Source organism: Rhipicephalus microplus, chromosome 2 (assembly GCF_043290135.1).
Source record: "Rhipicephalus microplus isolate Deutch F79 chromosome 2, USDA_Rmic, whole genome shotgun sequence".
NCBI lineage: Eukaryota > Metazoa > Arthropoda > Arachnida > Ixodida > Ixodidae > Rhipicephalus > Rhipicephalus microplus.
This window is the reverse complement of record NC_134701.1, coordinates 121,134,774-121,157,177: the sequence shown is the minus strand read 5'-3', so window position 1 is coordinate 121,157,177 and position 22,404 is coordinate 121,134,774. Positions and strand designations below refer to the sequence as shown.

Genomic DNA, 22,404 nt, shown 5'->3' with positions numbered 1-22,404 from the left:
TGAAAGTTACTCTACAGAAAACACGTTCTGTACCTTCTGTGACCGGTAGAACAGTGAAAAGAATTTCCTCCTTTATGAAATTAACTACAGTTCTGACTCGAGTTAATTTGTCTGGCTTGGTGGCGCTTTCAAAAATCTTGAACACCTGTGGTCAGCCACGTCTCTGTCACCACTATGAAGTCAGGGTTAATGCTCAGAAGCAGCGTTTCAAGCGATGTTAGTTTTGGAAGTATGAGAAAGGTTTTTTCTGGGTTGAATTCTGGCGGTGCGACTGCAATGTGCCTCGCTCTGGTTCCTCGTCGTTTTTTATGAACAAGACATATAGGACGCATTCTCGAGGAGGGTTACGTTAGTAAGTGGAACCAATAGTAAGAAGTATATCGAAGGCAAGAGAGACCATAGATTCAGATTGTTTCCTTGTTTTTGCATAGTCTCACAACTTTTTCCGAATGTCACGCACACGAGGTGAAAAATCCTCCCCTATAGAAAAACTAGAACCTTTGAGCCTGTTGCCGTTTTTATAACCTTCGTTTTGTGACAGCACCATTTCCATATTAATTGGCCTAGTTTTCCAAGGGGCAGGTTTCCTTGGACGGTGCATTCATTTTATCGAAATTGTTGGAGCTTAAGAGTACCTTGATGATTTCGTCATTATTTATTTCTTCAAGAATGTCGTCCTTTCACCCCTTTCATCAAGTACGCCGTAAATAATCACGTCAGAGCACCTCGTTTTGTTTTCTAGGTCGTATTGCTTTGTTCTAGTGAACATACTACTTTTTACTAGTGCGCGACCTTGTAAGCACAAGTCGGTATTGCACTTTCCAGGGATGTCAATTTTTTTGCCTTTTCATCAATGCTGTTTAGCTGATTTGCTGTAATTTCATAAGTCATCAGCATTTTGCTGAATCGATTTTGCTAGCTGGGACGCGTCAGGACCCTGATTGCCCCGCCATGGTGGTCTAGAGGCTAAGGTACTCGGCTGCTGACCCGCATGTCGCGGGATCGAATCCAGGCTGTGGCGGCTGCATTTCCGATGGAGGCGGAAATGTTGTAGGCCCGTGTGCTGAGATTTGGGTGGACGTTAAAGAACCCCAGGTGGTCAAAATTTCCGGAGCCCTCCACTACGGCGTCTCTCATAATCAAATGGTGGTTTTGGGACGTTAAACCCCACAAATCAATCAATCAGGACCCTGATTAGCCTCGACGTCTCCCGACAAATCAACACTTTCTTTATATGGCACGGTGGCGTCTATCTAGACGTCATTTTAGATGCCGCGCCTAGCTGTTCTGGTGGCGCAGTGGTGGCGCAGCAGTAGCTGTTCTGGGACGCGCAGTAGGGGACGCTTCGTGTCGAAGATTGTCAGTTCGACTCTCGTTTGGCTATATTTGACTTCCTACTTTTTTAGGACCATGTGAATTTCTAATTTTGAGAATTTCTAATTTTGCTTTTTTGCAAGAAAATCACGTCATTGTTTTTGCCAGTTGTTAGCCCTACCGCGTTTATTTTTCGAGGCCCAGTGGGCACGTTGTTGGTGTGCAACATGTGATGGGTTATTGGTCTGCGGCTTCACTTTGAGCCTGGCTGACCAAATGAACTTTTTTTCTGCTTTCAATACTGTTTAGAGTAATGTTGCTTATTTTAAACGCAACATTCTACGGTGGAGCGACGGGAGAAGCCGCTGGGCAGCGAGAATTCACTGTAAACCAAATTACACCCATATAGGTGTTTTATAGTGTCTATAACTCACACCCCAACACCCCACGAAATGGGTGTATCAAGCAGGGCTACACCTATATCGTGGGGCGGATTTCCGAATTTACACCCTATGGCACAAACATTTCTTCGGGTGTAAAGACAAATGTACACCCAAGTGGCCTTAAGGGAGTGAGGGTGTAAAAGCGAATGTACCCAAGTAATCTCAAGGGCGTAAGGGTGTAATATTGCTATGACACCCTAACACCCTTAAAAAAACAAAAGTAGTGTAGGGGTGTAATTGCTCAAACAGCAAAAAGGGTGTGGGGGTGTTCATGCTGAATAATGCCCCAACACCCATGCAAAAATACCATAATTCGAAAGTTACCCCTTTCCAGTAAGCCCCTGTGGAAGCACGTGAAAGCTTACCCTTTAGCTAGACCTTTTATGTGCAGATGTCCTATTGTAGTGGCTCCTGCCACAGTGTGGTAATCCTGGCCTGAGCACAGCTTTTATGGTGCATATATGAAGCACGGCATATAACACGTAATCGTAGCTTAATGCAAAGGCATCACTCAAAATGAGCTGCCACACATAACACAACGTTCACAAAGTCATGCCATTGTGCAAAACGAATTCAAGCTTTATTTTATTAGGCACAGAGAACATACAGGATTCAGAGACAAATTGTACCTTAATAAAAAGCCTTTTTCAATAGTGCAAAGCAGAATGCCATTTGCTACAAAAGAAGACCGGAAATCAGACATCAATGGTACGGCATGGAGCTCTAACGACCAATGCATGCATATCAAAGTACAACAAAAGAGCCTTTATTTGCACTTAAGAATGAACAACTAATTTTAACATGCTTCAATGCAGCACAAAAGCACAGTGCAGTGAAGCATACAAACAGCAGGAAGAGTAGTGCAATGCAGCATGCCTTGTTTCTCAAATATACTGAAATAATATATCAATGCACACTACAATTACCACAATGATACGCCACAGTTTGCATGTGTTGTGGCATGCCTTATGCATATTATGCAAGGCTAGTGGTATTCTAATGAATGTAATGACAAAACAGTCTTAAAATGGCATTTTCATTTCACAATAACCCTTGTGTGTTCAGACATTCAGAATACTGGGGAAACAATAATACAGGAGTGAAAACAATAGGCAAAATTACAATAGCTTAACAGTGTCACTAGATACTAACCATGCAGAATAATTGATTTAAAGATGTAAAATATCAAGCGCATCACATAATATGTCCCCCTGAAACAATGCAACATCAAAGAACATAAAATGGGCACACAAAACCAGGGTGAAAGAGTAACCACTTACAGCTAGCAGAGGTGGAGCAGCCAAGCTATCATCTGGAGCAATATTTTGGAGCATCATATCTTGCTTTTCTAGGGAGAAAATCTAAATTTGGAGCAGGTTTCAGGAAAAACAAACACAGCATTTTTGAGCTTGAAATTTCAAATTTACAGCATTGATTGATATGTGCAGTTTAACGTCCCCAAACCACCATATGGTTATGAGAAACGTCGTAGTGGAGGACTCCGGAAATTTTAAACACATGGGGTTCTTTAACGTGCACTTAAATCTGAGCACACGGGCCTACAGCGTTTCTGCCTTCATCGGAAGTGCAGACACCGCAGCCATGATTCGATCCCAAGACCTGGGGGTCAGCAGCCGAGTACCATAGCCCCTAGACCACCGCGGTGGGGCTCCAAATTTACTGTAGTACAACAAATTATACTGAATCACACACACAAAAAAGTATATGTAGAAATTATTTAACATACGCTAATTCATTCAAAATACACGAGAGTGCAGCTACTTCAACAAAAGCACTCTTGAACTGTCCCACAGTGCAAACAATGCTATCCTCCCTATATACGAATGCTCCTCGACTTGAATCTCATCCTTCACTTGTACTAGCTGAGCACAGCGCCACCGCTTGTCTAAAAATGATGCTGCGTTTCTTGAGAATCGCAGCAGATTATCCCTGATATTGAGTGACTTGCTCTGCCTAGAGACTGCGCTGGAATCAATATTCTCAAGTCAAGGTGAAGCATTTAGTGAAGGGACGTTCTAAAATACGAGTGTAAAACTCGCAGTAGCATTTGGTGAGCTTGTCCAACTGTTTGACAGGCGACCCAGAAATTCCAGATATTCGTAAAGGAGGAGCTCAAGGGGGTGGCGAAAAGAAAAAAAGTGGCATACGATTTTCTTTATCGTCGCTTAAGGCTGCAAAAACCTCATAAATCACTCTGAAAGACGGCCAGCACTTATACTAGTACTCGTTATTGAATGGCATCTGCATGACAGAGTAATATAGGGACAAAAATATTTTGTGTCCTGTAAATCAAAAAGCACTTTTCCGCAGAGCGAAAGCGTATTCTGGCAAAAGCGACTTAAAAAGCGTTATGGACGTCATAGAAAGGGGGGGGGGGGTAGAACTTTCTTCTAAACTGTTCTACTCTTTTCTTTTGCTGTGAGGTTAGAATATAGTCAATTAAAAGTTACAATTACGGTTGGCACATCTGTATAAGATTGGATGATGATGACCCCACCTCGATGGTTTAGTCGCCAAAGTACTCAGCTGCATTTTTCATGCAGGCAGAAATGCTGTAGGCCCATTTCCTTAGATTTGAGTGCACAAGAACCCCAGGCGGCCGACATTTCTGGAGCCCTCCCCTAAAGCGTCTCATAATCAAATGGTGGCTTTAGGACATTAAACTGCACACATCAATCAATTGGATGGTGATGCCCAAACTTAAGTTGAATAATGGATTTTATGTTTCTTGATACAATTAACAATACTGAGAAATAATTGAGGCTGGTTGGGCATTTCATAATGGTTTTGAGCAAAATTAGGAAATTGTATCCAATTGACACAATTGGCACGGCTGCTATTCTCTTGAACATGCAAATATGAATACGAAAATATCATGTAATATTTTGCTACAGACATTAAACATGTGCTGTGAATAGACATGAATGCCTGAATTGAATAGTCAATTTCACATCAAAACCACAACCGCACAAAGAAAACACATGACCAGGACGGGTGCTCACTAGCAGCTGTTTGTACCTTATATTCATAATGTACTATATATTCATACGTACAACCTTAAAAAGGTGGCAAGCCGGCATGAAGTACTGATCGTGTTCGTGCCCCTAACAAACTAGCAAAATTGCGCCAGTGCATCGCTGAAAATTATGCTGAGCAGCTGAAAGGCTGTAAAAAGAAGCATGCGTGGCCATTCACGAAGTCTGCCACTGAAGTGGTTTACAAAATACCCCTATCGTGCAGAAAGACACATGTTAGCCAGACGACGAGGTGCTACATCAATGATCGAGCGAGGGAACACGCCCTTACGGCAAACAATAACGACGTTGCCCGTTCAAGAGCACATGTCACTTCATGTGGATTCACACCAAGAGCCATTTTGATGGGCTTTCACAAAAGAAAAGGGGTATCAATTGCGTTAGCAAAACTTCACTCATCATGTATGAGCTGGAAGCACGGTACCTAGCGATCATGTGTCCTATAGCGTGATTAGGTAAGGGACGGCCCGAGTAGGTTGCACAAGCGTTGACAAAAAGTGGGTTTATATCAGCCTATTTCCTCAAGAAATCAACAATTGCAAAGGAGTGCCCATTCCGTTTATGTGTTTTCTTCGTTTGTGTGGTCGTCATTTTGGCACAAAATTGACTAATATTTGATGCAAACATGCACCAACTATCCCAACAGCAAGTTCTACTACATATTAATGCTACTGCTGCACATGTAAACAACAATAGCACGTGCAGTTAGTTCCCTTAGAACTGTGAAAAAAGCGGCACTATACAGTGCCTCAGAGGAGGCACTTTCAGTATATTTTTTGGTAAATAAAGGGCTTATTAAGCATAGGACCTTTTTCTGTGTTCATTACTCACTGTTAGGGTGATTTCATGCTAAACGCCCAGCCGCTTCGGCGACCATCTCAAATGCATTCGAAAAATATTGTGCTGATGAACTGTATTGAAAGCAGTGAAACGGTAGGATATTTCGGAGAGAAAAAATGTTTGGTCGCAAGGTTGCCATCAGAACTTTCCGGGATGTCGTTTGGGTGTGTGTGAAAAAATTTATTTTAAAAGTACGTTCTATACCAAACTTGGTCTACATGTTGAGTAAAGGTTCTTGTGTAAGGTGTTTGAAGCTCAGTAATATTATTGCAACTATACTGGCACATATGCTTCTAAGAATTTATCCAAAATGTGCTATGTTTGTAATTTCTTTATTGCAATACTACAGTTTGTATGAATATCTGTGTAGTGAATACCTACTCCACGCAAGGTATATGTTGAGAAAAAAATATTTGAGACTTATCAAGCTGGTAAACTTTATGAGAAAAAATCATAAATTCTACAAAATCGTAATTTTTGATCATATTCAGATGCTATTTACGCCATGTGGTGGCTTAACAGGAAAATTACCTTTATACATAAATTGAAAGCAAATGAACACTTCTTTTCATATACTATTATTGAATTTTTTTGTTTTAAGGAAGAAAATATTTTTTTAGCATTTCCATAGGTGCCTATCTTCCCATTTCGTCATACGACAGCTGCCACCTTGAAATTTCCTATTTTCATCAATGGGAAAGTTCAAAACTTATTTTCTTCCTTAAAACAAAAAAATGTAATGATAACAATTGGCACATGAAAATACCTTTTTTTTTCCTTTCGATTTAGCTTTGAAGGTCATATTTATTTGGACCACTCCACAGTGCAAATCGGGTCTCAATATAAACGAAAATGACGATTCTGCGAAACTCGTAATTTTTTCTCGTAATGTTTAGCAGCTTAAGAAGTCTCATAATATTATTTCCTCAAAATATACCTTTTGTGTAGTTAGTATTTATTAGTCAGACATTCATAACACATGTTGGCTAAGTTCTTGTAGGCGTAGTAGACAAAGAAAGTGCTTAACAGCGCAAATGACAAGAAAGAAAAGATGAGACGAGAACAGAGCCCTGAACAAACAACCAAAATTTATTGCAAACCAACTGCAATATACAGAAAACAGAATCTGTGCATAACCACGCATTATAAGCTGAATTGCACATACATGCACCATACGGCCTACCTTATCGACAACCGGTCATATAAGTGGACCCCAGATAACTAACTTCACAGCAGTTAAAAAAATTGAGGGTGCGCTAAGACAGGAAGCGCCGAGTTCTTGAATATAGAAAGCTTCACCAATCTCGTGCTCGCGCCGATTTTTATATCCCCCGTATTCAAACACTTGTCAAGAATTGGCTGTCAACAAGACTTATTACAATGGTCTACCAAGTGGCTGGGAAGGAAACCTTTTAGAGAGTTAGCGTGCTCCCTCAACCGATCATTCATGCATCGCCCTGTTTGGCCGATGTCCACAAGTAAAGAATATCTTGTAGAGAATAGCTAAAACACATTCAACTTGGTGCATAGCGTGTTTCTTAGTGCATGCTTCTTTCTCAGGTCCTTCGCTGTTGACCCTGCGACATAGGCCAGCGAGCTTGTCGCGTGCGCACAATGCAACTCTTACACCTATTTTTCCAGTGACCTTCTTTAGCCTATGGGAAACTTCGTGTACGTAGGGAATAACAGCCTTGCTAGAATGAGGCTTGTTGAGTTAACTCTTGCTTTGTGTCTCATCAGGCGATCTTAGTGACGTTAAGAGAGTCTTGGCAATAGAAGTTAGCAGGGGATTAGAAAAGCCTGCTTGTTGAAGGCAGTGAACTTAGAACGAGAAACTGCACTCTATCTGGCGGTGACAAGAGTCAGTTAGAATTGCCTTTAGGCAGGAAAAAGCGATGCTTTGCTTGACTAGCTTAGAATTAGTGGACGTAAAAAGAAGGCTTTTTCTTGAGAAAGGTTCGTACCGCCAATATACATGGTCAACCAAAGAAGCATTTCCAAGTCAAGGCATCGTAACTTGTCGTCATGAATCGAACTCCGACTTTAATTCCAGTTGCATCATTTCACGCCAAAAAATGTCTCACCGGTGCAAATGTGTGCAATGGCTCAAGTTTAGCACCGGTTCTTTGTGACTTTTTACTCGCGTAGTATGAAAGAAGTCTCATGGCTAACTTTGATCACACGAGTACAGTTAAAGTGTTCAACTACGTTGAGGACTTTTTAGTGCTTTACCGCATTGATCAATCTGACCCTCAGCGAACCACTGATGAGATATTTGACGTTTTCGGGTGTGAAATGAAGAAACTAGAAATAACGTTGGAGTTTATTTCTGAGGACAAGCTACGATGTCTAGAATTAGAAATGCTTTTTTTTGTTCATCATGTATGTTGGCGGTACGAGTCATGCTCAAGAAAGAACCTCTGTTTTTACGTCCGCCCATTCTAAGCTGATCAAGTGAAGCATCGCTTTTTCCTGCCTGAAGGCAATTTTAACTGGCTCTTGTCACCGCCAGATAGAGTGCAGTTTCGCGCACCAAGTTCACTGCCTTCAACAAGGAGGCTTTTCTAATCCCGAGCTAACTTCCATTGCCGAGACTCTCCTAACGTCACTAAGAGTGGTTGATAAGAGACAAAGCAACAGCTAACTCAACAAGCCTCATTCTAGCAAGGCTGTTATTCCCTACATACACGAAGTTTCCCAAAGGCTAAAGAAGGTCACTGGCAAAATAGGTGTCAGAGTTGTGTTCTGCGCACGCGATAAACTCGCTGGGCTATGTCACAGGGTCAACAGCGAAGGACCTAAGAAAGAAGAATGCACTAAGAAACACGCTACATGCCATCTTGAATGTGTTTTAGCGATTCTCTACAAGATATTTTTTTACTTTTGGGCATGGTTACATTGGCCAAACAGGGCGATGCATGAATGATCGGTTGAGGGGGTACGCTAACTCTCTAAAAGGTTTCCTTCCCAGCCACTTGGCAGACCATTGTAATAAGTCTTGTTGTCAGCCAATTCTCGAGAAGTGTTTGATCACGGGGGATATAAAAATCAGCGCGAGAACGAGATTAGTGAAGCTTTCTATATTCAACAACTTGGTGCTTCCTGTGTTAGCGTACCCTCAATTTTTCTTAACTGCTGTGAAGTTAGTTATCTTGGGTCCATTTACATGACCGGTTGTTGATAAGGTAGGCTGTATGGTGCATGTATGTGCGATTCAGCTTATGGTGCGTGGTTATGCGCAGATTCTGTTTTCTATATATTGCAATTGGTTTGCAATAAACTTTGATTGTTTGTTCAGGGCTCTGTTCTCGTTTCTTCTTTCCCTTCTTGTCCTTTGCACTGTTAATCACTTTCTTTGTCTACCATACAGCACCAACCAGTCGTATCAAGCACATTGTTAGTCTTGGAGGCGTATGTGCCAGTGAAATTGCACTAATATTACTGCGCTTCAAACACTTTACACATGAACTTGTACTTAACATGTAGACAAATTTTGGTATCGAAGCAATGAGCAGTACTTTTAAACTACCTTCCCACAAACCACACTGAAACGACATTCCAGTAAGTTCAGAAGGCAACTACGTGACCGAAAATTTTTTTCTTTTGAAATTATTTTACTGTTTAACTGTTTTCAATGCAGTAAGTCATCACAATTTTTTTTAATACATTTGAGATGGTCGCCAAAAAATAGCTGGGATGTTTGGCGTGGATTGGCCCATTAGTGGATCAATCTTTTAAGCTGGAGACATCTAGGCCATCTCCAGTTTTTCATACAACTGTAACATTATGCATTGTACACAGTTTTCTACACGCACTGCTGCTGATCTGATGGCAAACTGATACTTATATTGAAAATATAAATAGGTATATAGGACACATAGCTTGAGATGAAGCCTTTCCCATCAGAGGAATGTTCCTAAAATGTACAAGATATTTGGTGCACCCTATGAGTAGCGTCCACCACTGCTGTGACCCTTTGAGTGAGGTCGTGAGCCCGGAACAGCTGCTTTCAGGTTGTGATGAAGAGTGCACTGCATTGTCAGCACCTAGTCCATCGTAGAAGACGTAGTGTGCTTTCCTTTCAACATTCTGCATGTAAGAGATGCAGAACATTCAACTAAGCATTTAAAAAATACTGGGAACAATCAGAACCTCATTATGATGTGTCATATAATAAAAAGCTCCAGCTTCTCCACTTTCAGCTTTACCCCTATTCACTTTTACGTTTACAAGCATCTGTACATATTAGTGTACGAATGCAAGTGCCATGTTTGAGTATGGTTTTTTCACCACCGTGGTGGTGGTGAAACAGTGCTTCTCTCTTGAATCATGCACCTACCAAAAAGCTTGAAATATACTGGGAAGCTCAAATTGCAGCGTTTATACCAAGTTTTCTTGCTAAGCTAGAATACCCTAACCAATTGGCCACTACAATGGTTGATACAAAAAATTATATAAACCCATTCAGACAGAAAAGTAGCAATATTTATCATTTACTTTGAAGGATCGTTGTGTAGACATGTACACATCACAGATGTACAATCTACTGTGTGAAAATAGTGTAAAACATCGAGCAAGCCCCAATATGGAAGGATCAACAGCACTTACAATATGACAACTGCTGCTGGAAAAACAGCACTGTGTATTTGTGGAAGCTCACCTCTAAATTTCTTCTCCAGTTACATAAATTTGGTGTACTCGATAATTTTATGTCTTTCACAGGTTGCTTATTGGTCAACAAAATGATTACTTTAGGCCACGAGTAAAACTGACTACTCTCAAGAATAAATAAGACGTGCTAACCCTATTCTTCGAGTGCATGCATAAGCACCTCATTCGCAGTTGAATTTTTTTTAATTCATAAAAACAGCCATGCAACAGATAATGTATCACAAGTAAGTTAAATATATGCTCAATAAGCTCTGAACTGTTGGAACATAAATATGTGTAATTTAAAAAATTCATGTTATATTGGAGAAGTAGCTAACAGGAATATATGAATGGAGGGCTTATTAGTTGGATCAGTGTCCTTACATTCGTAAGGATGAAACCTGCACAGACAAAATGCATGAAACAGACAAGAGCTGTTAGGTCTGCCTGCTTTCATTTACAGCCACCTGTGTCGCCATCCTCATTTTGTTTTTCGCGAGCGTGTTCTTTAGTGGCTAACTATGCCTACACCATTATCATCTGTGCTGTATCAGTCTAACTGAAAGTTTTGTGTGCGTGTTTGTTGGTACACTTTGGCTAAGCTTTCATATGTAACCACATCGCAAAACCCTACACCAAAATATACAGAAACATTCTATTCTACAATATTCTATGTGCCGCAGTACAATGGTGCAAAAATGCAAAAAGATGTGTGCAATTGAGTGTGGCTATTCAATCCCTTATTAAAGCAGATCAATATTTCTATAACCTGATTATTTACGATATACTAGTATAAATATAAACAAACCTAGCAAGGCATAAAAAGCGCGAATCACTGATTAAACAAGGTACATATAAATTCCTTGGTTAGCTGCACGATTTTTAACAAAACACGTCACACCGCTGCAAAGCGCAGGCATCAAAGGGGTACTGATACAAAGTTTAAGTATTTTTCAATTGTTGCTTTAAATAGCGTATTTACTCGCATTAAAAACGCACCCCTATCTTCAGTCATAGAAATCTGGATTTTTTTTTCTCCCGCGTAATAAACGCGCCCCATTTGTCCACTGCAGTCCCGCTAACTGACAGCTGGCGCCTCTTTTACCGTTGATCTGCTTCGTTTTTATTATTATTATTATTATGCCATTTCTTTCGCCCACCTCGGCTCGCTCAGCCCCCCCCCTTTGTTTTCCCACCCGCTGCCGAATGCCGTAAGGTTTATCTGCGCGGGGCACATCCCCCCGTTTTCTTTAACCATGCCCCGAAGCGAGGTTCACGAACACTGCGACTGTTGAGACATCGCAGCTGATAAGCCCACAGCGAGCGAAGGTCACGAAGCTACCGACGCCATGAGACGGTCGCTTCCTGCAATTACGAGTATCGCGGGCAAATCGGGAGTTGGCAGGCAGGAACGCACTTCTGCACTTCGTTGTTCGCATACACGAAAGCTTACCTTTTAAGCAATAGCACGAAATCCAAAAGCGTTCTCCGTGTAGCTCCCAGCGTACAGTCCGTTGATTGCTTGATCGGAAATACCCTGCTTGTGGCGGGCACAAGCTTCAACGAAAGCCGTTGACAGAGGACACACACACCGCCGCACCGAAGTTGTTCTGTACTAGCCGACACGCCACAGATTGCAGTGACACGTACTGTATCTACTGTTAGCACAAGTTAAACTGTGCAAGCCGTATAAGTACGCGTCCCTGACAAAGCAAATGAATAGTAAAATAATAAACCACCGTCAGCCTGCAGCAAACACGCACACGACATGTTACCACCCAATTCAAAGTCTGCGTGTTGACGATGGCGATGCGCAGTTGCCCCGAGACCTCAAAACCGAAACCGAAACCGAAACACATAGCAGTACCGTTTTATGATATAATTTCCAAGCTATGTCAAGCCTCCAAGATATAGTGTAATATTTCATGCTTGACAACATATTTATTTGCTAGCAGAGCTTCAAAGTCTTTTTTTTTTTTTGCCACTGACGTGTGCAGGTGGCAAATGCGTAGCCTTCGTAATGTACTTTTTTTTTTCCCGGGTGAGGCGTTATTGCGGCGTTGTTTCGACATTTCGTAGTCAAAATTTGTTACTTGCGGAACATAGATATAAATAAAAAGTTACGGAAGGGTGGCAAGGAGGTTGTTCCATATTTGACACATCTCCCACCCTTTTTTATGTTCGTTTGAGGAGATATTTTTAATTCAAAATGGGGCAAATCTAGAACCGAAACAAGCTCAACTAAGGCTGCCTTGACATATACATACTATCAACGTTCTTCTAGAACAGTAATATTTATAAATATTGTTTTAATATTACTGTTTTAGAGGAAACGTGAACGTATGTATGAGCCAATTGAGTGTCATTTGAGCTACTTTCGGGTCAGGATTTGGCCCATTTTGCAAAAAAAAAAAAAGAAAGCTTGCGATTCGGATTCGCACGTATGCAACTACAGGCAAAAATTTACATACAAATTGTGCCAGGCCCCCTTTTTTCCTCTTTCTGTTCCCTTGCACGCATAAATCCTAGCAACACCCCTGCTGTACTATTAGCTTCTTTTAAATAACACTCTGCCACTCAGCAAGAACCGGGGGCTATGCTTTTTTTACCGACAAAGTATGAAGGACGCTTGCTTTTATTTCATGTCTTAAATTTTGTGTGAGCATACCAATGTGCGATTATCAGTGCATTGTAACGCGACAGTAACAACTGTCCATTACAATGCTGCAATTAGTCAACTACTCTCCATCTTTGTGGCACGGGTATACTGCGCTAGTGTTGTCTACGATCGTTCACGTCTATATTATACGACGCGCAAGCGTGCATTTCAGTAAATATAAAAAGAGCACTAAATGCCCACAGAGTGGTGCGACCCATTGGAAGAGTTCACCCGTGCTTAGCGTATGTGCGCCAAGCTTGTCCTGCGGCGCAGCATGCGTGCACAGCAGCTGCATCAGAGTAAGCTTAGCCTGTTAATTGCAAACATGCCTAGTTTCGTGGCAATGCGAATACTACAAACATTCAATTTGAACTAACCCATGTTCATAGATCTAAATATAACTCACCGAATAAATCAGGGACCCGTGTATTGATGCTAAATACTTCAGTGTGAAGAAATATATGGACCCCCATTGTAAAACATTGACCCCGTATCTCCATGTTTCTGCAAATGTCGTCAAAAGACGATAGTCTTGCGTGTGGAGAGAGTGAACAGGACATTTATTTGGTGTTCTGCGCAAGAAAGTCGGTTAGTGGTATTCTGTAGGCACTGCGTTTGAGTGCCTCGAGCGTACAGCTAAGGCGAAAAAGAACATCAAATCATGTCGCACGTGAGACGTGAGCGCCATCTGGCAGTCTTCCTAGAAAACAAAGCGTGTGGCTTTGATAGGGGTGTGCCCGCCCATCTCAGAGGTGATAAGGTGTAGAACGCAAGGTGACGGGTAGATTCCACTACCTTAGCAAAGCGTTGGAAACACTCCCTGCTCCGTGCAAGCATTTCATGGTCAGCGCAGCGTGATAAGCGCTACGGCCCTAAATATTACTAATGTATGCTTTTTCCAGTGAAAGACGCACATGCAGAATATATACGTGTTGTTATGGTGCCACAGACATGCACAATCATGGCTTTTTAATTGACGATTGCACAAGCATGAACGCTCAATCTTGAGCAACACTGGTAGGCGCTGCGGATGAGGTCAGCCATTTCAAGTACCAGATGCCGTATAGAGTGGACAAACCGACAAATGTACAGACAGACAGACAGACAGACAGACAGACAGACAGGCAGGCAGGCAGGCAGGCAGGCAGGCAGACCAAAATTTTTGCGTTGAAGGTCCCCAAAAAAGACTATCGTCTTTAATAAATCAGGACCTCTGGTACAAAAAACTTATTGTGATTTCAAATGAGAAAGCGCCCACGATAGCCTGTCGAAAACCGTGTGTAATCGTTTCATGTTATGTTTAAGTGCAACATAATCTCTTTTACTGATGTCTCTGTGAGAATTAGGGAAGAATGGACATAAGCGGCAGCAAAATATTTTTAGTAGGAATCCCAAAAAGTTTACCCATGAATTAAGTCATTGAACATGTGAGGAATCTTCTGAATATAATAAATAGGGGGTGGTTTAATAAATATAATACATAGCACAATATATTTTGGCGAATGAATTATGGGAAATGAAAACGAATGCCGCAAGATCGATATTTTCACCTGACTTTTGGCATGCGGTTTGATTGCATCCGTTGAGATGTGATATGTATTGATGCTCTAAACTATATACGATATGATAGGTGTAACGTTCAAGGAAACACCCTTGGGTGTAATTTGCTAACATATACCTATAATACACCTAAAAATGAGAAATGGGCGTACAAAAGGTGGAATTGCAGAACTTACACCCATGCGGATAAGTTTGGCAGAAATAATAGGTGTAAGATGGGTGATTTATTCAAAAATCCACCCTTAAGGGTGTGAAATGATTTGCAGTGAACCTGGTGATCAGCTAAGTCGAGGTTCTCGCTGACGCATCCGGCTCGCTGAGCGACAGCTGCCGCAGAGCCCTGGTCTGAGCTCCCCTCACCGTGAAATTCACTACAGTACTCCAAGTGACGCGGGTTTTCCCCATTACGATTACAAGCGCATGCACATACACTATATACCGCATCGATGCAATAATATAGCAGGCCATAATGACGTGTAAATATGAGGTGCCCGTTTTGACAACGCTGCCTCTAATGACGTTCCTTAGCGGAGTGCTGCTGTTTGTGCTCTTAATGTAGTTAGCGAGGAAGTTTTTAGTTGTTTTTTTCTACCGCTGCGTGAGGTTACTGCGCTCGAGCTCTTTGCGGCTACCTTCCTTCATCGTAGGACACATCGACGCTACTAGATGCCTGTTCAATCCTGTGTATTCGTTTCATTAGTCACACCTTGTGGTTTACCCCAACAAGCCACCACACCAAGGAGCACTTGAAAATTAAAGCATCCAGACGACTGGTCATGCCCACGACTTCGCGTTTTAATCACCGAGAATGATACCGAACACGTCTTGCCCTCGCAGGACAAGCGTCGTCTCAGGATGCGAAAACAGCTACAGAGAGCACAACACCGTGCGAGTATAGACAGAACCAGAGAAAGCTTTAATATCTATCTACGTTATCATATAGCATAGCACACATTATTGGGATGAATGCGCTGTGCATATCCCCTTGTTTCAAGGAGCAGTTTCGATCACATGAATGAGCCTGTGTGAGCGATTTCGGGCGAAAAAGGCATGAAGTTGGAGCTAGATGCACTGTAGGCATATGTGTTGCGGTTTTGGGGACTCACTGAAACATGCTGTACAATCACACAGCCCTCAGGGTTTAAACACATTTCATGTTGACCTGCACAACGTTTGGCATCAGCCCATACGTCAGCTTTATACAGGGACACGGAAAATACGCGAAATAGATTGATTTGGAAACATCATAGTATGCCTGAAAAATTATTCGTCGAAGCTACGGAATCAATGCAAAAGAACAGAAACCCCGCCAAGGGCGGTTGTTCATTGCGACAATAAAATTAATTTGCATGCATGCAATGGAATCTGCTCGCTCAGCGCAGTCTCGATCGGAACTCTTCGGGAAAGGTCTTCATTTCACGTTTGACGTAAAAGGAAGTCAATATTTTATATTGCCAATAAATGACGTGATTATTACTTAAAAACTGGAATACTTTAAACGATACAGAGGGAAGAAAACAAAAAAAGTGCTCAATTCAAACCGAAGTCAAACATCCATAACACAGCGCCATGAAATCTACGCGGTAGGGATGTCTAACAACCACCGCAAGCAGCTACACTGTTTTCTTGCAGCGTGACCTTCAGACAAAAGAAAAAAAAATTAAAAACGGCAATTTGTACTGACGACCTGCGTCTCGACCACTTCCCCAATGGCGCGTGGAGCCATTACGCCAGCACAGCAGGCACAGCAGCTAGACGGTGGCGTCTAAAACGACTACAAATTTACGGCAACACGCCCCCTCACAGTAGTCATTGCTATCCGATGACGGGGCCGCCACTATAGCTGCATCACTATTCTGACGGGCCCCGTCACTGTTACGATTTCACTACGATGACGCGCACTCTCACTTTAACGCCCCGTCACTGTAGTCACAATTACAATACGATGACAGGTCCCCTCATTTTAACGATAGTACTGAATTGACGGCCCTGTCACCGTAGTCACTGCCCACTATATTAGCATTGGTTTGCCATTATTATTGGCTACATTAGCTTTCTGTGGCTAAGGTTTGACTATATTGACCAACCTTCTGCGGGTATTTGCTTGTGTGTGTCAATTCCAGCTAGTTGTGGCTGCGGGCTAGCGTTGGTTGTATGAGGTCACGGTGGCTGGCAAATAGATGTGTATGCTCGCAAGCATTTTTAGATTCTGGTGAAATTTTTTAGATGCGGAGCATCTTATACTCGCGCCTTGTAGTGCGCCGTCCGCGCCGTCCGCGCCGTCCGCACCGCTTCTCGAACATTCGACAGCTGACGCGCGCGCATGCGCCGTCGCGCCGTCGCCCACTCTTCCACCATCTGTGCATCCCTTCCTCCTCTACACACCGCGCGCGCTTCACTCCTCCACCATCTGTGCACCCTTCCTCCTCTACACACCGCGTTCGACATCTACAATTCTCCTGATTCTCCAGTGGACGCGCATGTGGCGTCGTGCTTCGAGAACATTCAACAGCTGACAGTGCATGCGCCGTCGTGCTGTATATATACTCAAGGTCGGCGCTCGCTCGCTCAGTTGCCGCTCGTCGGTTGGTTTGTACGGCGCGTCGACGTCCAAGGTCGCGGTGAAATGAATTCCAACGAATCCACAAACACAATGATCGACGTCCCTTCGACCAGCGCCGCCCTTTCGCATACGTGTGTACGTGTTCACTCATTTAACACCCCCTCCTACAACCACGTTAACCAATTTAGCCATCGACCCAAGTAAGTCGCAATTTAACACCCCATTTCACAACCACGTTAACCAATTTAGCCATCGACACAAGTAAGTCGCACTTTAACACCCCGTTAACCAATTATATGGTCCGCATCCTCCTCAGTGTTCCCCTGAGGGAAGCTGCGGGCAATTTTTTCTTTCGTCCTATGTTGGTTGTAAACAGGCAGGTTTTAGTGTAACGTTTAAACTAGTATGAATGTGTAATTTATATACTAGCAATGCTCCACCACACAAAAACGAATGAATGAACGTTTCTTATTATATGCATATCAGTTGGGCCTTTTTAAAAAAAGGTGAAAAGGTGTATTACAAAGAGCCACCTAAAAAATGCGCACAAGTACGCAATTATATATTGCGTGTGTACGTTCCCTGTTTTACCTTTTCTAGTACACTTTTCCCTGTTTATATTAATAGCCTGTCAACACGCCCTGAATTTCAATTTCGGAATCTGTTAGCTGAAGCTATTTTTTATTTCTCTTGCGCAAATAAAATGTGAGTTCACATAGAACAGTGGTGCGCCGTGTAATGTGGGAGTACATGTGCCAGCAACAGCAGCCCTGTAACCACCAGCATTCGCGATACACTTATAACAGAGGACGAAACAAACGCTCAGGAATAATTGAACTTGTTCCCGCCTTGGCTTCGGCTGTGATGTTCATGGAAGCCACGACAGACCTACACCGGCACCGCTTTCGCTGGCAGGAGGCCTCGAAAAGGTCAGAGATAAACGTCCTGCACTGGGCCGCCCCCCGAGTCTATGATGTCGCCTGAGTACAGGAACTCTAAGCCACCATCTGAAGTAACCAACGCCAGGCCCGTACTGCTCGAAAATGTTAATGTCATCTCGCGTATGAGTAATGTTGCTACGTGGGTTTTTAGGTCATACTTTAGGCACCAGGCTTTAGTATATGTGTGTGATTGGCCCTCACCATGACTCCAACTGCTTCATATCCACAACTGCGTTCATGTCACTTAATGTTTGTTTCAATTCAAAACATTGTGGTTGAGCCACTCAACTTTGTATACATTTGATAGTATAAATTTTCCTTGTGGTCCAAATTCATCACGTTGTCTGTCACAAAAAGTGGTCTGTGAAGATATAAATATTTCTGTTCTCAAGATTTTTTTCATTCGTATCAGTGCATACATTTCGATCAATACGGATGTCTTCACGAATTTCTCGGTGACTGTTTCTCTTGCCGTTGACGGCACCTATAAGTGTAAAACGTCAATACAAATGAGGGAATTTGCTCTCGTCTTTTACAGACAAAGCTTTCGTTTTCCTTTCAAAATTTTATTGCGATAACAATTACATCGACACTCTCGACTGGATTTTGCCGTCGCCGTCATTGGCGTCAATGTTCGTGACTGCCATCATTCTTCGTATATGTATACGCATCTATATATATGAAAATGCAGGAAAGAAAAAAAGGACTCCACCAGGTTGAATTGAATGTCCTACCAGTTATTTGTGAGTGCATGGCTTTGGCCACTTAGCCACGACGCAGCACCAGCTTCAACACTGAAAGGGCAAGCTATTCATATCTACCGCTTACCACCACTGAGTGTGATCTCGGGAGAAGTATTGTTTTTAGGCAATACTAGCGAGATGGCACAATGAGCGCTCGTCGTCAGATGGTCACGACGCGCTGACGCACGCTGATGCTTTCATCTGCCACGCCTACTGGGCCCCGCTGAGGGGGGCGGGCTAGACGTTCACGCGTGCGCGCACTTATCTCATGGTGGGAAAAATAGTACGCCTTTAGTTTTCTGAAGAGGAATTCCGTTGCAGTTACCGGGCGCTAAATGCTCGCTGCAGTTTCTCTACAGTCCGAATTTGCGAAAAGAGCGCACTTTTCTGAGACAGCAAAAAAACAACTAGGAGACTTATTCCTGTTCATCTGCATCTGTTAGTACGTTTATTGTGTCATTCGTGCGAAAGCAACAGGGGTCACGTTTTGATCTGCTTGATATTCTTCGCGTGACAATTTTTGCTATTGCAATCATTGCTTCGCCTTTGTGGCAAAACAGTGACTTTTCTATTATCCTGTACCTTGAAAAGTTTGGGGCACCATTATTGCAAAAAAAAAAAGCGGTCTGCAGATTGGTTCACGTGAAATCATTTTGTGCATCCTATACTTTCCAAGGAAGGAGCTGAAGTCTCCCTGGAAGCAACACAAGTGAATAATGAACAATGTGTAGAGTCGTTTGAACATTCAAAAATGAATAACGAACCCAATAACGTACTATTCGAAGCTTTGCTCATGTATATAGCACAAATTCAAAATATCAAATATTTTTGTCAAGTTTTCAAGACACGAAAATGCTCGCTTTACTCGTACAAACTGAACGGGGCCTCTATATACGTCGTACCGATGTTTAGCCAAACTAGTGAAGACGTAGCGAGGTGCTCTGAAACTCAGATGATCCTTCACACTTGCTTCAAATTATTATAAATGAAATCTTATATCCGCAACGCATCTTTGCACGCATACAGGACAATCAAACAACACCAACATCTCGAGGCTTTGATTTTGGTGTAAGGTTTTCTTTACTGTTTGTTTTGTATCTAGTATGCAAATTCTTTGAACACTCGTCGCCATCTTCGAAATAGAGCGGATGACTGGGCTAGTTGGTATGGCATACTTGGGTTTTAGCAGCGCGAAAAATGCACGAAAGACAAGAAAGGGACGAGACAAGCACTGACTTCCAACTAAAATTTTATTGACGGGAAGACCGTTAATATGCAATGGAGCACAAAGAGTGAAAAAATGACGTATTTTAAGATACAAATTATCAACTAACGCCATGCCTGCTGCGCCTACCCTCGCACCTCAAGAAACATATCTCTTTATCTGATAGGGCAACTGAAGGCTTGCTTACACATGCACTGCTTTCAAGCTCCATTTGAGCAGCCTCATAAATTATACGCACGTTTTCCTCTTTAATCTTGCATAGAACTGTTGTTTTTTCAAACAGCGGAGTTCACCCACACGTGCTCACGTGTTGCGCTAAGAAGCCATCTTTTCCGCCACGAACATTATTGGCATGTTCCCGTAAGCGATCGTTAAGGCATCTGCCCGTCTGGCCCACATAACATGCACCGCAAGAAAAAGGGGTCCTGTAAACGACGCCTAACGCGCAGTCCACAAACTGCGTTCTGTGCCTCACCATACACCGTTTTCTCAAACTCTTTACGGGGCAGGTCCTGTTTGTCAACTGGGACAACTTATCAGGGGCACTGAAGACCACTTTCACATTGAGGCGCTGTCCTATTTTCTTTAGGCGGTGTGACACAGAATGCATGTACGGAATAACCGCTACCTTTTCCCTCTTCTCCGCTGTGGTGCCATCACTGTTGCAATCAGTGCCCAATCGTTTCCTTTTTCTGTGCATTGCCTCCGCCACGGAAATGAGCAAAGTGCGAGGGTACCCTTCTCTTTCTAGGCGCTCCGACTGTGCCAAGAGACTAGCTGCTAAGACGTGGTGACACGACCTCTCTAAAGCATTGTGAAAACATGATTGAACAATGCCTCTCTTTACTAAATTGCTATGCGCAGACGAGAACGGAAGAACAGGCTTCTGCGAGCGAGGCTCGTAACACCAGCACGTGTGGTTCTCCGAAAAAGAAATCTTTAGGTCAAGAAAGCGGATGCTATCCCTTTCCGGCATCTCGTGCGTCACCACGAGTGGATAGAGGCATTCGCGAAAGATTTGCAACACCTGCATGACCTTGGAATGAAAGGTCTCTAAATCACACCTCAAAATTAACAGATAATCATCCACATACCGAAAGGTCTTTACTACAGATAGTTCACCAAGCTTCACATTCAATGCCCTATCAAATTTGGCTAATAGCAAGTCACTTAGAAAAGGAGCTATGGACGATCCTATTGAGACACCTTCTTTCTGTATATATGTTTTTCCGTTCCATTCTACAAACGTTGATGTGATGTACAAGGATAAAAGTTCTAAGAAACCTTTGGACGAAATACCCGTGGTGTTCTGAAATGGCACCGCGCCGAAACTGTCAATGCATTCATCAATGCATGCTAACAAACCTTCGTGCGGAAGGGAATAATAAAGGTCTTTTATGTCAATCGAAAAAGCTCTAAACCTCGCGCCTGGATGCTGCTTCAGAAAGTTGACGACTTCTCCAGAGTTGAATATTCTGAAGGGGTCTTCTACAGGGAACACTTTCAGCTTATCTTGCAAAAACCGCCCTAGTTCATACTGCCAAGAATTCCTTTCCGAAACGATTGTGCGGAAAGGTGCTCCTTCTTTGTGAGTCTTGGTTGTGAAAAACATATTTAAGGACAGCTTGTCACTTTTGCCGATTTCTCGCGCCAGAACCGGCAAATCTAACTCGGAGCACCGATTCTTCGCCCTCGATCTGATTTTAGCGAGATTAATGCCTTCGCACACCCGAAAGACGGACGAAATTGCTTGGTGGGCCTTTTCAAAGTACAGGCCTCTCGGTAACACAGCAAACCCTCCCTCTTTGTCCGAAGGTACAACACAAAGATCATTGTCTATGAGGTAAGCAGCAACTTTACCTACTGGTACGCCACTGTTAGCTGGCTTACCCCGTAAAAGAACGTCGAGGCCTTCTGAGACACATCTGTCGGTGTCTTCTGGTGGAGCACAGTTCGCGACCTGGCGCACAGTGGCCAAAAGTTCAGTGGGTGTCCGCCTCTTCTCAACCGCGAACTTTGGACCTAGACCCAACGTCTTCATGACGAAGTCTGGGAGGGCTATGTCACCATACGTATGAACGACACCAGTAGAGCCACGTTGCGTCGTTGAAAACTGGGACCGGAGCCTCCGTAATTCACCTTGCCAAAGATAGTCTACCACGTGGTCAATGCGGCCTGTGTATTCTCGCCATCTTGTTTTCTTGTGCATGACATGTTGATCATGGAGAAGAGGAAGGAACAGTGCATCCCTGTACAATCTTGCTTGCCGGAGCCATTCCGCCCTGAGTATCTTGCACACCCTCGTACCATGGCCAATCGAGGGCTGGAAACCACCAAAAACAAGCTTCACCTCCGGGGGCAGCTGCTTCGAGCGAATGCAAAAGGTAAAGGCGCGAGCGCGACATGTTGC

General features: G+C 43.0%; 1 protein-coding gene across 2 annotated transcripts in view; it reads right to left on the bottom strand.

Annotated features, from left to right (window-relative positions):
• LOC119170766 (venom metalloproteinase BumaMPs1-like) overlaps positions 1-22,404 on the bottom strand; it is a 186,003-nt gene that overhangs the window by 17,411 nt on the left and 146,188 nt on the right. Inside the window, exon 13 of one of the 2 annotated variants that reach the window (XM_075886735.1) lies at positions 19,195-19,463. The exons of the other annotated variant lie outside the window; for it this stretch is intronic. Within the exon in view, the coding sequence (XP_075742850.1) occupies positions 19,341-19,463 (123 nt within the window). The 3' untranslated portion in view covers positions 19,195-19,340. Of the gene's footprint in view, positions 1-19,194; positions 19,464-22,404 lie in introns of those variants that run through there. 2 annotated transcript variants of the gene reach the window in all.